Raw genomic sequence first — 13999 nt, forward strand, 5'->3', positions numbered from 1 at the left:
ACTGGAGATACGTAGTATAAAGTTGTTAAGTAGGTTTATTAGTATAATCAACCCCTTCAGGCATCAAGGTCCTGCTCCTCCATTAACTCAGTCAGATCTCTGCCACCTGGATTCTACATTCCAGAATCCAGTAAGCAAAGTGAACATTTGCATATACAGTAACACACACATTATTTAAGATATAACAAGATACAACAATAACCAACCCACCTCCTCCTTGGAGACTCTGACTGGCTAGTTCATCTCATGTCTGAGATCCACCTAAAGGCTGTCAACATTGCTGCATTTCCTCGAAAGAAAAGCCTTAACAGGCACGTATTGGACCCAGTTTAGGCACGAAAAATCATCAACACTTAATCATTTTTTAGAGTACTCTGTTTACTGTGGTTTTCAACCTTCGATGTTTGTACAAAAAATCCCCACAGAAAAGGCAGCTGAGTTGTTCCGAGTGGGCGTGTAGCCTGTTGGGTTTGTCTAAGACTAATTCTACACAGGCAAAACAAATACAGAATATGCGTGCATGAGTATGTGAAGCCAGGTAGCAACAGAGTCTTTTATTTCCCTTGTGCTAACTGTCAACTCCAGGGTTTTGTTTCTTCAGGCGCTAATGTGGCCGAGCCAGTTATGGAACAATTTTTTGCTGCAGCTCTGCTTGCACGGCCTTTATAAGGAAGCCGCCTTCAGGTCTACGCGCAGTCTCCTCAAAGCAATGTTCTTGGCTGGTGAATTTGCTACAAGTGCAAGTTTCTTTCAACACTGAGGATCAGATCCTTTAGCATCATGTTTGCGCGGCCAACAAACTACGAAGCCCATATTGGGCCAGGAGCCAGAGGGCCACTGAGGTCTCCAAGTATGGGTGGTGCAGTAGGTGGAAGGGAGTCCAGAACCTCTGTGGGTGCTGGTCTCTTCAGCACTCTCAATGGAGGGGGTAACATTGCCGGCTTTGGCGCCAACTTGGGGTTCAGCGACAGTGAATTTAGCATTCTCAGCAACAACGAAAAATCAACTATGCAAAACCTGAATGACCGTCTAGCTGCCTACCTGGAGAAGGTAAGATAGCCCCCAGCTGTAGGTGTGAGTGTTGACCAGCATAAATATTTATATTTTTCTTCTCTGTCCCTCCATTTTATGTTTGATGTAACCACTTTCATTAGATATTTCAATAGGTCTGGGACAAATAATCTTGTTGTTTCTGATTTGTGGGTCCCATTGTAACTCATGGTCAGATTTGAGCAATTGGATGGATAGAGAGAGTTAAGATTTGTGAAGACAATCACATGCCTCTAGGGACTAAAAGGAGCCTCTACGGTGTCCTAGTGTAGAAAGCGTGTGAAAGTGAAAACAATATACCCCCTTTTTCATAGGTTTCAGGAAGCAAATTATTTTTAAGGATAAGTATTTTCCATGGTAAGACAAAAGGTTGAAAAATATATTATATTATATAAGGAATTATGTCCCATTCCTGCATGTTCAAATTGCTCTAATTAAATCTTGTCTCGGGAAAGGAGGCAGAAGTTACCTTCCCTTGGGTCCCACCTTTCTCAGGGCTGCAAAATAGAAGACATTGTAGGGTTGGGGTATTTTATCAAACCAGTGAAAAACTATGTGTTCCTACCAGTGGTGGAACTGCCTCCACTGTAATGTATGGGGAGGGGATACTCTCCATCCAGTTCTAACTTGGGCATGTGGCAGCACAGAATAGGACAGGTCACTGGTGGGGTCTACTAATCCTAAACTGATGAAAGTGGACTACGTCTTCTCTCTTAATGAGGTTTGCAGTGTACCCGGGGCTCCCTCCCGGTCTGTCATGTATGCAAAATGAGCCTGGGGCATTTCTCTATGGGGGGAGGGACAGGGGGGGGCACACGGGTCACATCATGCCTCCTCCCCGGGGTGCCCTGAAATCCAGTAGCAAAAGAGGACATCCAGGCACTGATGCACTAGTTCCACACTTATAACTGCACGCACAATGTAATCAACAGTGCTACTTGAACAGGTACCCTGAGGCATCGAGTACCTGCACTTCTTAAATTTGAAAGGCAGGCATGCAATTTCTTTAGTGGGAGAGGAATGGCAAAATGTGTCCAGTGTTCCACCAAGCTGCTAGGCATACACACCTGATCGTAAAGGTGCATCAGAATGTGTATTCTGATTGGATCCCTGTCCCCCATTTTCCTTCTGGGGCCCAGCTACCCCTGTAATACCACTGGCGGCTGTGGTCAGGGAGTGGAAAGGTGGTGGTGGTTAGGTGTAGATCTCGGCGGAGTTGGGACTCTGCCTTGGTTTTAAAGGTGCAATTGAATGCATTTCTCTAATTTGCATCAGTATGTGGTGGAAGGGAAGACTTTCCATGAAAGAAACCCATTTCCTATGAAAATAAGAAAGGCATCAAATAGATTTTAAAGTTTGTCTGAGTTCCCTAACTCACCACTTCTGTAAGTGCACAAAAGTGGGAAGGATTAAGTTTGACCAGCCACTGTAATGGACTTTGCTGGGACAGCGCAAAGGCGAGCGCCTGTTTTATGCGGTTGTAGTGCATGATAGTTTAACTCAAGATTTTTGCTTTTTTTTCAGATGATAAAGCTGAATTTTTTTTTACGGTTTACCTCCGTTCTGAGCGGTGCTGTCTGAAAATAAACCACTAGCTCAGAGAACTATCAAGTTACATTAATTCACTTTATGCCCAGCAGGCGCCTAAGTAGCCTCTCTGCGCTGTGCCATCAAAGCCCATCATCAGACAGCACTAGAGGTATTTACTCTCCACATGAATAGAGTAAGATGAAAGTAGGCAGCGCCCCAAGGAAACTAGAAGGCTGTGCTAATATGGGGTGGGGGGGGTGGTTGCACTATCGTCCCAAACATGTGGGATAAAGCTTGAGACTAAAGATGCAGTCATAGAGATTGTGCACAATGACTTATCATTAATGCACTATCCAAAAGTTACATTTACTGTGTAAGTGAAATCAAAACAAGAAATTAAAATAACCTAAGGCAAGATCGGGCAAGGTGGGGCGGAGAGCAGACAGGCAGCACAGAAATTTCAGGTGAAGAGCTTTCAATGTCTTGCTGACACTCTGTGTGATTCTGAGCAACTCTCAGATAATCTATGCTATATTTGACTCTATTGCTGCAGGCATCACATTATCAGTTCTCTTTAACCTGACGACTATCCTTGCTGTGTGGGTCCCAAGACTGTAAGGTCTTGGTCATTTCAGTTTTGGAATCTCTTTGCTGACAATAGCCAGGGCACTTGAGTATGTGCATTCTGTAGGAAACGTCTGCTGTGTTATTTCATGACTATGATGGGGTTTATTCACAAAGATACATTCACAAAAAAGTAAATTTAAATACGAAAATTTACTTTTACGCTTTGGAGTACATTTATAACTTTTTGCTATTCACCTATTCCGAGTGAAAAATGTACTCCAAAGTGTAGACTATTTTCCAATGTAAAGTTACTATTTGTAACTTTTCAACCCATAGACGGTGATCTCTGTCACCTTGGTGGAGATCTCCACCTCTGTGGAGCAGAACTCTGCCACCACGGTGGTGATTCCCCAATGGGAACGAACAGGGCAAATGATTAAGGCTTATTCATTTTGTAAAAATATTTAATTTGTCAATTAAATGCAAAACAAATTGAAATAATTATTTTTACACTAGTACTAATAAAGTACAATGTTAGAGCACAACCCAGCTTTAAAATAAATGTTTACTAGATAATCTAAATATATTAATTCATTTTATAAATAATAATTTTTAAATGAGATAGATGTTCTGTATCAGGCAATTTTATTTGTGGTTAACAATTAGTACATTTAATTAAATGGTGTATTTAATGTTTTTATTTTTAAATAAACATTTAAAATGTATTTTGGAGTGTGGGATGGCCTTAGAATTATCCCCCAAGATATGTCTGCTCAATACATAGGATGCTACAGACTTCAATCAAATGGACCAATCATGGGCAGCCACAGGCTTCATGCTAGCGAAGCGTACTATTACCTGCAGATGGGGGGGTCTACGAGCTGTCAACTATAGTTGACTTGGAACGGGATGTCGATTGGTGCATGTTGGCTGAACGTGCAATCTACACAAATAGAGGATGCCCTAAGAAGTGGGACAAGATGTGGGGGAAATGGAATACATACCATGCCAATATTTACACCTCCTCATTGGCGTTAGATTAGGGGCCGACAAGGATAATTCAAAATAGGAATCCTGGATGTGGGAGGGGAAGGGAGGGTGGTATAGGAAATGTCTTGTGCTGAATTGTACCATCTGTTCAAGATCTATCGTGACGCATTAATTGTAATATGTCTTTAATAAATGCTAATAAAAATTTTAATTAAAAAAAGTATTTTGGACATAATGTAAAAGTTGAAACAACTTAATGACTTTAACATTATTTCCTATGAGGTGGTATATTAATTCCTATGGGTTGTTAGCTGGAGTCCCTGCCTCCATTATTTTCTATAGGGCAATAGAGATGTGTTGCAGTTCCTAGGAGTAGCCTCATGTGTTGCTAAACTTACTCCAAAGTTATCCTGGAGTATATCCACTACTGTTTTGTCACCTTGAAGGCAGTACTACCTTTAAAGGTGCAGTTTATGGAGAGCAATAATCATGCTCTCTGGTGGTATGGCTTAATAGCATGCCCTGCCCTAAACTGCTCCTTACCGCTTTGTAAACCCACTCATTTAGTAGTAAGTTTGCCCCATTTTACCACCACTCCCCCAGTCCCTCCCACATTTAATACTATGTAGTAAACTTAAATTGAAGAGATCTCCCCAAAGAAATTATAGGAGAGGTGAAGCCTGAGATTTCCACCTGTAGGTTTGTGAATTTAGTAAGTCGTACAACTTTACATATTACAAAATGGAGTTTGTGAATCAAATCCCTATGGGTTGTGGCACCATATTCTATAAAGTATTTGATTACGTACTGAGTCATAGATTGGAAGGCAGCAGGATCATTTTAACCCCTTGTGTGCGCATGACGGAATCACGCCGTCATGAGTCACGGGCGGCGTGTGCTCATGACGGCGTGGTTCCGTCATGCGGATGCCGCTCCACTCACGCGGCATTAATTCCCCGCCTGTGCGGGCGAATTAATGAGCGGGCGGGGCCGTGACGGAACCATGCTGTCATGAGCACACGCTGCCCGTGACTCATGACGGCATGGTTCCGTCACGAGCACAGCAGTGCCGCGCTCACCCCCGCTGCGCGGCAAAATTCACACCGCAGCGAAGGGGTTAAATGTTAGTATCTCAGTAATAAACTATTCTGCTTTCAGAAATTTGCCTCTAAAATTCCTCTACTGCCACTGCTGGTTAATAGTATCTTTTTCCAACAGTGTACTAATTGGACAGTGCTTGAATAATTGTCCAATAGCCGGTGCTGACTGTAACATTGCTTGCACCCAGTGAGACAATCTTTGTTGGCTCCCCCTTCCTCATGACCTCCTTTTCATAGATTTCCAAACTACCACCCTCCAATAGTGTTCCACATCTCGCCTTAACTCTTCCCTCACATTTATTTACTTTGTAGCGCTACTTATCCCAATGTACAGTGTCAGAGCGCTTTATATAAAAACACATTGTACAGTGAAAATAGGTCATGCAAACGTGTGAATGAATATGTAATGTTACGTAAGACAGTGAGGACTGCAAGGTGTAGTAATCAATGTCATCCATACTGGTGGGCTTTATATGTTAAAAATTCTTGGTCTGTAGAAACAGAAAGTGCACAACAATATCAGATCTACTAAGAGATGCTGCTGTTCCTCTCTCCTCTAGTGCCAACTTACTTAATGATTGCCTTGCACCAATGCAGATTCCCATACACAATAGTGCAAAGGTGTGTCTATGTTGACAAGTATGTTTTTTATAATGGAAGGGTACCGTTCAAGCACAAATTTGATGCTTTGACACAGTTTAATATCTTCACCACTTTAAAGCACGCGTATAAAGTTGGAAAGGTTCTTAGATAGTAAATCGTTTCTCTAACCTCGAGGGTGTGTTATTTTGTATGCAAATTCCAATGTACTAAAGTTAGTAGATAGGGATTTGCATCAGAATCCATTGGTAGGAGCAAGGGAATGTCCATGTAAAAACTCATAGCATGCCTTATTGATGCAAAGTAGTATATAGTACTACTTATGATACCTTATTGCAACTTTCCAACACAATTCAGGATTTGCACTGGAAAGAAAACCCTAAAACAACACTTTGCAACTGGTTTGCTTCACTTCTGTAATGAACATCAGGCAGAAAGTGTTAGTAAATCTGCCCTTTAAACTAAGGATTTGAAAGGTAACTCCATATTAGGGGTGTCATTTTAATAAAATGTTATTGCTACTTAAGGAAACCACTTTTATCAACGTTAGAATAACTAGGGCCGGTCGGTAATTTTAGGAGGCAGGGAGGCAGACGGGTGGGACACACATGCACATGCACACATACACATATGCACTCACAGCCATACATTCACACACCCACAAACACATCCATTCACAATTCTCATTACCAAACATTCATGCACACATGCACGCAAGCATGCACCAAACATTAATTTTTTTTAAAACACACACAGCTCTGCCTTAGGTCTCTATAAGGGAAGGCAGCAGTCCCAACGTCATCACAAACTGTGATGGGGTCAGTGAGACCGCTGACCCTACCCCACTCTGTGATGAAGTGTCACTGATTGACACTCAACCATGGCCGCTTCAGGGTTTAAAACTGAAGCGCCCAGGTTCGAGGCAATCAATGACGCTACCCCTCGTCACTGAGTGGAGGGCCTCAGGGACCTATGCTGTGTTGAGGAGGGCACACCCACAGGAGCTGTGACTTCCTCAGCCCACCAAATTTCAGCTCAGGCAGCCCGGAGCCTAAGCATTTAGATCATGTCTTGCGCCTGGCTGCCTCACCTGAAAATGAGCAGCATCTGTCAGGCTGACCCTTGTTCAGCCTGACAGACACTGTTCGTGAGGGGCAAAAGATAGGGTGGCCTGGCCCCACAGCCCCAATGGACTGGCCGCGACTGAGAATAACAAAGATTGAGGAGGAAAGCAATAAGGTTATAAATCTATGCCTTGCAATTTGCTTGCAATGCTTTGGTGCCAGTTCAGGTTGTACGCCGGTACAATGCAGGTAATTACTATGCATGCCAATACCACACATTGTTTTTAGATTTAAAAACAATGTATTTGTGGGGGGAGACCCCCACCTCCAATTTACCTTAAATGCATGGTATTAGCATGCATTGTAAATGCATATTCGCTGTAAAAATATGCGTGCGAAAAAATGCATGGTAAAGGCACAACGAGGTAAAAACCTTGTTGTAAAGGCTGTTTCCCACAAGGGTTATATGACGGTACAGTGCAGGTAATTGCTATATTAGAAGTTATGTAACTTAAGAAGTCCAAAAAACAAAACAATCTGTTTGACAAAAGCCGTACCCCTCTGAGCTAGCTACACAAAACACAAATTTGTGATTTTAAGCAGGAACATTACACTTGTATGCTACTTTAGCATGAGTCTAAACAGATCTCTCCATTAAGTTTAGTAACCACCAGAGTTACCGTGCTGTTATTAGTCCCTGAAAAATGGTAGGCACAAAAAGATTTCTGTAGGCCGCTCTAAACTTGCCTCAGCATGTCAAAGGGCGCCCCCTCGACCTTGACACCTGGTGCGAGGGCACTGATCGCACCACCCTCACAAAAGCACTGACCGTTTGAAATGTAAAACACAGTAATAATCAGGGTTCAGTGGACCTCTTGGCTCCAGTGCCACTGCACCTTCTGCACTCAGTGTTTAATTTGAACCAGTGGTTTCCAGTGCTCGGCACTAATTGCCAACACCGGGTCTTATGACAGTCTGCCACATGGTGGTAGTGTTTGTGTTTTTTTTTAGAAATGAGCACAACAGTTGCTTATTAATTTAATATACATTAAATGGCTAATACCGGCCACCCAAGCCATTCTTATAGCTTTGGTGACCCGGCTGAAGTGTCACACCTGAATGAGTTCAATGTTCATAGGTGTGCTTGTACTGTCACCGGCAGCCCTGGCCGGAAGAATGGGTGGTGCAAGCTGCAGAGGCCTCCCAACGACAGCCATGGCACCTATTATTTTTTACAAATTAGGTACTGGCTGCACCAATAGAAGCTATACACCTGCATGCAATTTACTTAAGCAAGTGATAAAGTAGGGGTAGATTTGCATAAAAAGGGTTGTATGACATTACAACGCATGCTTTTACATCGCATGCTTTTACAACGCGGTTTTTACAACGCATACCATTACAACGCATAGTGCTTTTAGGCGCTGGATAGTGAATTGTTTAATTTACTATTCCAACTCCAGTCCCCGTGGATAGTAGGGAAGGTGTTGGGTAGTACATTAAACCTATTCCCTATCCTAGAGCGCCCACCAGCGCAATGCGTTGTAATGGTTTGCGTTGTAAAAGTTGCGTCGTAAAGGCACTGCGTGGTAAAAGTTGCGTTGTAAAGGTTGTTTACCCATAAAAAGGAGTGTGGGAATTGGTTTGCCACCTTTCCCAGAGAAAAATACAAGTCATTTGTTCACGTATTAATATTCTTTAAAGGCCCAGAGATGAAACTTAAATAGAACTTTACATATATTTAAATACATATACATCATTATACATATACTTTCCAACCATCCGTCTAAAACAAATTTGGGAGCTTAGTGAACCACAGTTCCCAAAGATACTGGGCTCATAAGTAAACACATAAGTAAACACAGTCACGCAATGCCACCATATCACCATGTCACCTTTTCAAACTTTACAAAGGGGGCTTATTTGGAATTTCGGTATACCTAGGCCATGACTGGCAGCCTCACTCTATGGCATTAAGGGAAGAGTTTCAAAGCTGGGACTTTCATGTGACAACCTTATGAGTGGTCGATGTTTATTTTGTATCCATTGAACTAATTAAATGAACATACCCAATGGCGATTGTTTGTGTGGTAAAAGCACATAGATTGAATCTGAATGTGTCTGCAATGGAGACCCCAAGATTAGAGACCATTCTACTGCTTACTCCCAAAGGGTGTATTCTGATTGGTCTGAAGGCTTTGCCTTTCCGGTCTTTCACTAGAGCTCTATATTAAGCATGGATTGCTTCCTTTCTCAATCAGTCAACAGTACATAAACAAGGGTTCTTATGAGAGCTGTGCGAATTAATAAGCATTTATTGTAAAACGTCTAACCCATAAAGACCTCAGGCAGCTGGACATTTTCTGTACAAGCCTCCTGCTTGTGGAATTGACCTCAGACAGATGGACATTCTCTGCACAAGCCTCCTGATGGTTGAGTTGACCGCAGGCAGATGGACCTTCGTTGCACAAGCCTCCTGCTTGTGGAATTGACCTCAGGCAAATGGACATTCTCTGCATGAGCCTCCTGATGGTGGAGTTGACCTCAGGCAGATGGACATTCTCTGCACAGACCTTCCACTTGTGAAATTGACCTCAGGCGAATGGAGATCTCTGCTCATGCCTCCTGCTTGTGGTATTGACCTCAGGCAGATGTGCATTCTCTGTACAAGCCACCCACTAGTGGAATTGACCTCCGACAACATGACATTCTCTGTACAAGCCTCCTGCTTGTGGAATTGATCTCAGGCAGATGGACATTCTCTGCACCGACCTTCCACTGTGGAATTGACATCAGGCAGATGCATGTTCTCAGCACAAGCATCATGCTTGTGAAATTGATCTCAGGCAGATGGACATTCTCTGCACAAGCCACCGACTTGTGGTTTTGCTGACCACGACCATGAACATGATCAACCGTGCGGTGAACCCCATCTAAGTTTATGCTAGAGTATGGTTTGGCTCTTTTAATTAGATGCTTTCATTGTACATCGACAGTTAGGCAGTGCCCTCCACATCAACAAACCACTCCTGTAATGGATATGCAAATTTATGAATAACCCGTTCAACATTACATAAAATAATATCTCTCCCCTACCTCTAGTTCTTTCCGATAGGTCCAACAAAGGACGTGAACGCCGGTACAAGAAAAATGGAACTCTATTTACAGGGCTGGCCTTTTTCACAGGCACCCATCAGGCAGAACTAGCGAACACATCGCCTATGCTGATGTGGTCTTCCACCTGTGATTATTCACACACAGTAGACACCTACCCACTTGATGAAACTGTAAACAATGCAATAAGGCAGTGCAGGTATGCAATGTGTATTGATCTCACACATCACAGTGAATCATTTAAACATAGTTTGTTAACAATCATTTAATTTATTTGTATGTATATTGAGTTACCTATTTAGTAGCATGACATTTTGAACAGAAATATGTTACAATAGAATATTAACAGTATAGAGTATCTTAGGTGATGTGGTAGTTGACATGAAAACAATTTTGAGCGTACGAGTATTTGTTGCTGTGTTTGAGTCTGAGCAGCAAACACACCCAGACATACTCATGAATGATAAACTACACTGATCCTCTTCTATTAGTAACACTTAGCAGCTTCTCCTGTTTGGGATTAGGTTTCTAAAAGGGCTATAAAGTACTGTAATACCAGTTACAATGGATGTGAACGCTCCATCCCTCATCGGTATCCACTGTTGTCATTAGATGCACAGATGTAGTTTGTGGTTAACAATCCAGCACGTCTCATAAAAAGGTGAATACCTCACTAATGCAGCCTTTCTTTGCAGCATCCGTCCCCACCCAGACGGACATGTTTTCACTGGCATGTTATATAGAGCTCAGGAAGGATAATGAAGGAGGCTCTCTTTGTACTTCCGGGTTATGTCCTGTCTGTAGGGACATTGCACTCAATTTCAGTGATATCACTCTCAGCTGATGTCCAAAGTTAGTTCTCCCAAAAGTGACACATCCACCTTGACCTTCCAACTTACCACATATAGAACGCTGTTAAATCTGCTCCTTAGACCTATTCTGATCCAATCAGTATGTATATTCTCACTTGCAATATAGAATTATAGGTGAATATCATGGATGTTTTCTCACAGAGGGGGCCTAAGTGACATCAAAAAGACAATGAGAGCAAAGCTCAAGCTATCCACGCTGTCAGTCAGACCCAGAGGTGAATAACATCAAATATTTACTTCTTATTGATCTATCATTTTATGTTAATTATAGTCTGCTAAATTATCTGTCATTGCTTTCAACTGCTACGCAAGGGCAGAGCAGTACATGACATGGGCTTTCCTCTGTGACCCAAAATAAATATAAGTATCTGACCTCTTCAACCCACCACTCTCTGTGCCTTCCCTCCCCTTCTGAAACTGTACGTCCTGCTCTCCAGCCCTGCACTGACAGGCTGCCAGAGAGGCTTATCAGAGAAACCTGGAATTCCTTTGTAATTAAGGAAAAGTAGGTAACGAGTTCTATTACCCACTGTCATATGTCAATGTCATAGAGGTGAATTTCTTGATTTAGAGTCCAGTTGCCATGCTAATGGACCGTAATAAGAGCCATGAATAACAAACGCATTAATATCTATATGGCTCATCTCTCCATTGCTGAGTGACTTCTTGACAAGCGTAATGCATCAGAGTACCACCAATAGGCAGAAGGAAACTACATAATCTGGTGTGACTTTATTTTACGTTACTTTACCCTCTAATGCTTAGCAGAGGATTTAGGATGACTCGAGGTACCCCCTATAGATGGAATGTAGCCTGCACAACTGCTTACGAACAGCTGAAAGCGGCCATTTACACACACCCTCAGTCAAGACAAGGAGTTAAAGATGCTTTAGAGGTAAGAAAAAATGAGGTACAACGAGATGAGATAAGGGGGATGATCTCTAAGAGGTGGTAGAGTGAGAGATAAAGGAAAATTGTGGGAGGTAGTAAACTGCCCTTTCTTTTCTGAATATGAATCCCCGAGGGTTGAGACTTTAATTCCAGCTGATTTATAGGTGACCCATTTCTCAACGATGTTTCAATCTGAGAACATGTAGGTTACTTACCCGAAACAAATAATAATTTGCATATGAATCTTCAAAATCAGCAGGGTTTTCTTAACTCAATAGAAGTCTGGAAAGTAGCATTAGCAATCCGTAAGGGCATTGCAGGGAAGGTACCCGGGCCAGATGGTGTACCAGTTGATATTTTTTAAACAATATTAAATTATGGGCACCACTGCTAAGAAATGTAATGAGAGCATTAGCGATAGGCCCTATACCTGTTTTACGTGGAGGGGGATAGGTTTTCACCATTCTGCTATCACCCAATATATTTAATTGGGTCTAATGCCAAGATCTTGGGTCGGGTACTTCTGTCCTACTTGAAAGCCTGGGCGGAAGAAAAAGACATACAATCAGAGGGCAGTAATAAACGATATACGAACAGATGTACAGTATTGGGTCAGACCTGGAATTGGTACTGTAGAATAATTCCTCAATCTCTACTTACTGCTGGGGAAATATGTCATGGTCAAGGAGAGCACTTTACACTTAGACTTTATGGACCTCTCTAGTGCCTTCGACCTGGTAAACCATTTGAAACTCTGGATCCTAATTGAATAGATGAGTTGGAAAATTAATTGCTCAGCTTAATAAGATGCCTGCATCACAATACATTGGTTAAGGTCTGTTATGGTTTACTAGGTGAATATACCTCCCAAATTAGAACCGTGAGGGGCATGAGACAGGGGAGCATCTTGCCCCCCTTTTAATTTTATTATATATAAATGGGATTAATAACCATTTATTATGTAAGGGAAAGGATATGACTCGAATGGGAACTAAGGGGCATATACAATGGTGATAATGGGCTTGATAATATGTCCTTGCGAATTCCCATAGCAACCCAGGTTCTGGTTTTAACCTGGGCTGCTATGGGAATTCACAAGGGCATATTATCAAGCCCATTATCGCCGTTTTAAAGCGGTGATAATTTTATAGCAGTTCTTGATAATATGCCTCTAAATTCATTCGAATTTTATTGTATGCAGATAATGGGACTGTCTGTTTACTAATTGTTAATATTTTATCTGGTTACTAGCAGCCCGTCCCGACGTTGTCCGGGTATGAATTGCAGCCGGCCAGTAGTATATTGTTTTGTAGGATTTCGTTTTGATAGCATTTCTTATCTGTGAGAGGCCTGTGAAACGCTCCGATTCACAGTGCACTGCTGATGCACTTAAGAGTGCGCGTTCAGTATTGTGTGAACTCGAGTTTCCCTACTTTATTTTTCCTTGCAATATTATATAGCGCGAACTCGACAACATGGCATGAGCACAATTTACATTACAGAAGAACACATTCATTGTGGCAGGCACGGGGAGACAAAGCGTTTTGCCTAGAATCACAGGATGTTGAGCTGATGGCGAGATTCGAACGTAGCTCCCCAGCTCTAAAGTTCGCAATTCTAGAACTTGTGGCGGGAGGTGTGTCTAAAAGTGTATGTCGGTGCTGGCCATCAATGAGAGAGACCTGTGCATTTTTCAAATCGGTGGTGAAAAAATATGAGTATGTGCTGGAGATGTGGGCCGCCGTGCCACCAATGTACTTACCGGGGGAGGGTAAACACCCATTATTCCGCAACTTTCTTTCGCATACCATCACTCCGCATACTTTCATTACGAAAGTACCATGACTCCGCAATGCTATTATAATGCATGGCATGACATTTTATATGCTTTGACCACGCATACATTTACAACGAAATTCGTTGTAAATGCATGAATGGTAAAAGCATGTTTTTTTTAATGTTTGGATAAGGTAAGTATGGGTATAGGGGTATATGTTTTGGGGTACTGAGGTATATGTTTTGGGGTGTTTGGGTATTTTAAGGGTTCAGATATAGTTTTGGGTTATGGGGTATAGGGGTATTTTTAGGGTTCTGGGGTATGTTTGGGTTTGGGGTACAGGGGTATTTTAAGGGTTCAGGGCTAGGTTTGGGTTTTGGGGTACAGGGGTATTTTTAGGGTTCAGGGCTAGGTTTGGGTTTTGGGGTACAGGGGTATTTTAGG

General features: G+C 42.3%; 1 protein-coding gene across 1 annotated transcript in view; it reads left to right on the forward strand.

Annotated features, from left to right (window-relative positions):
• Positions 1–712: 712 nt before the first annotated feature.
• LOC144753872 (keratin, type I cytoskeletal 19-like) overlaps positions 713–13999 on the forward strand; it is a 95763-nt gene continuing 82476 nt past the window's right edge. The window contains exon 1 of the mRNA XM_078641412.1: positions 713–1050. Coding sequence (XP_078497538.1) covers positions 781–1050 — 270 coding nt within the window. The 5' untranslated portion in view covers positions 713–780. The remainder of the gene's footprint in view (positions 1051–13999) is intronic.

This window comes from Lissotriton helveticus, chromosome 5_1 (genome assembly GCF_964261635.1).
Source record: "Lissotriton helveticus chromosome 5_1, aLisHel1.1, whole genome shotgun sequence".
NCBI classification, from domain to species: Eukaryota; Metazoa; Chordata; class Amphibia; order Caudata; family Salamandridae; genus Lissotriton; species Lissotriton helveticus.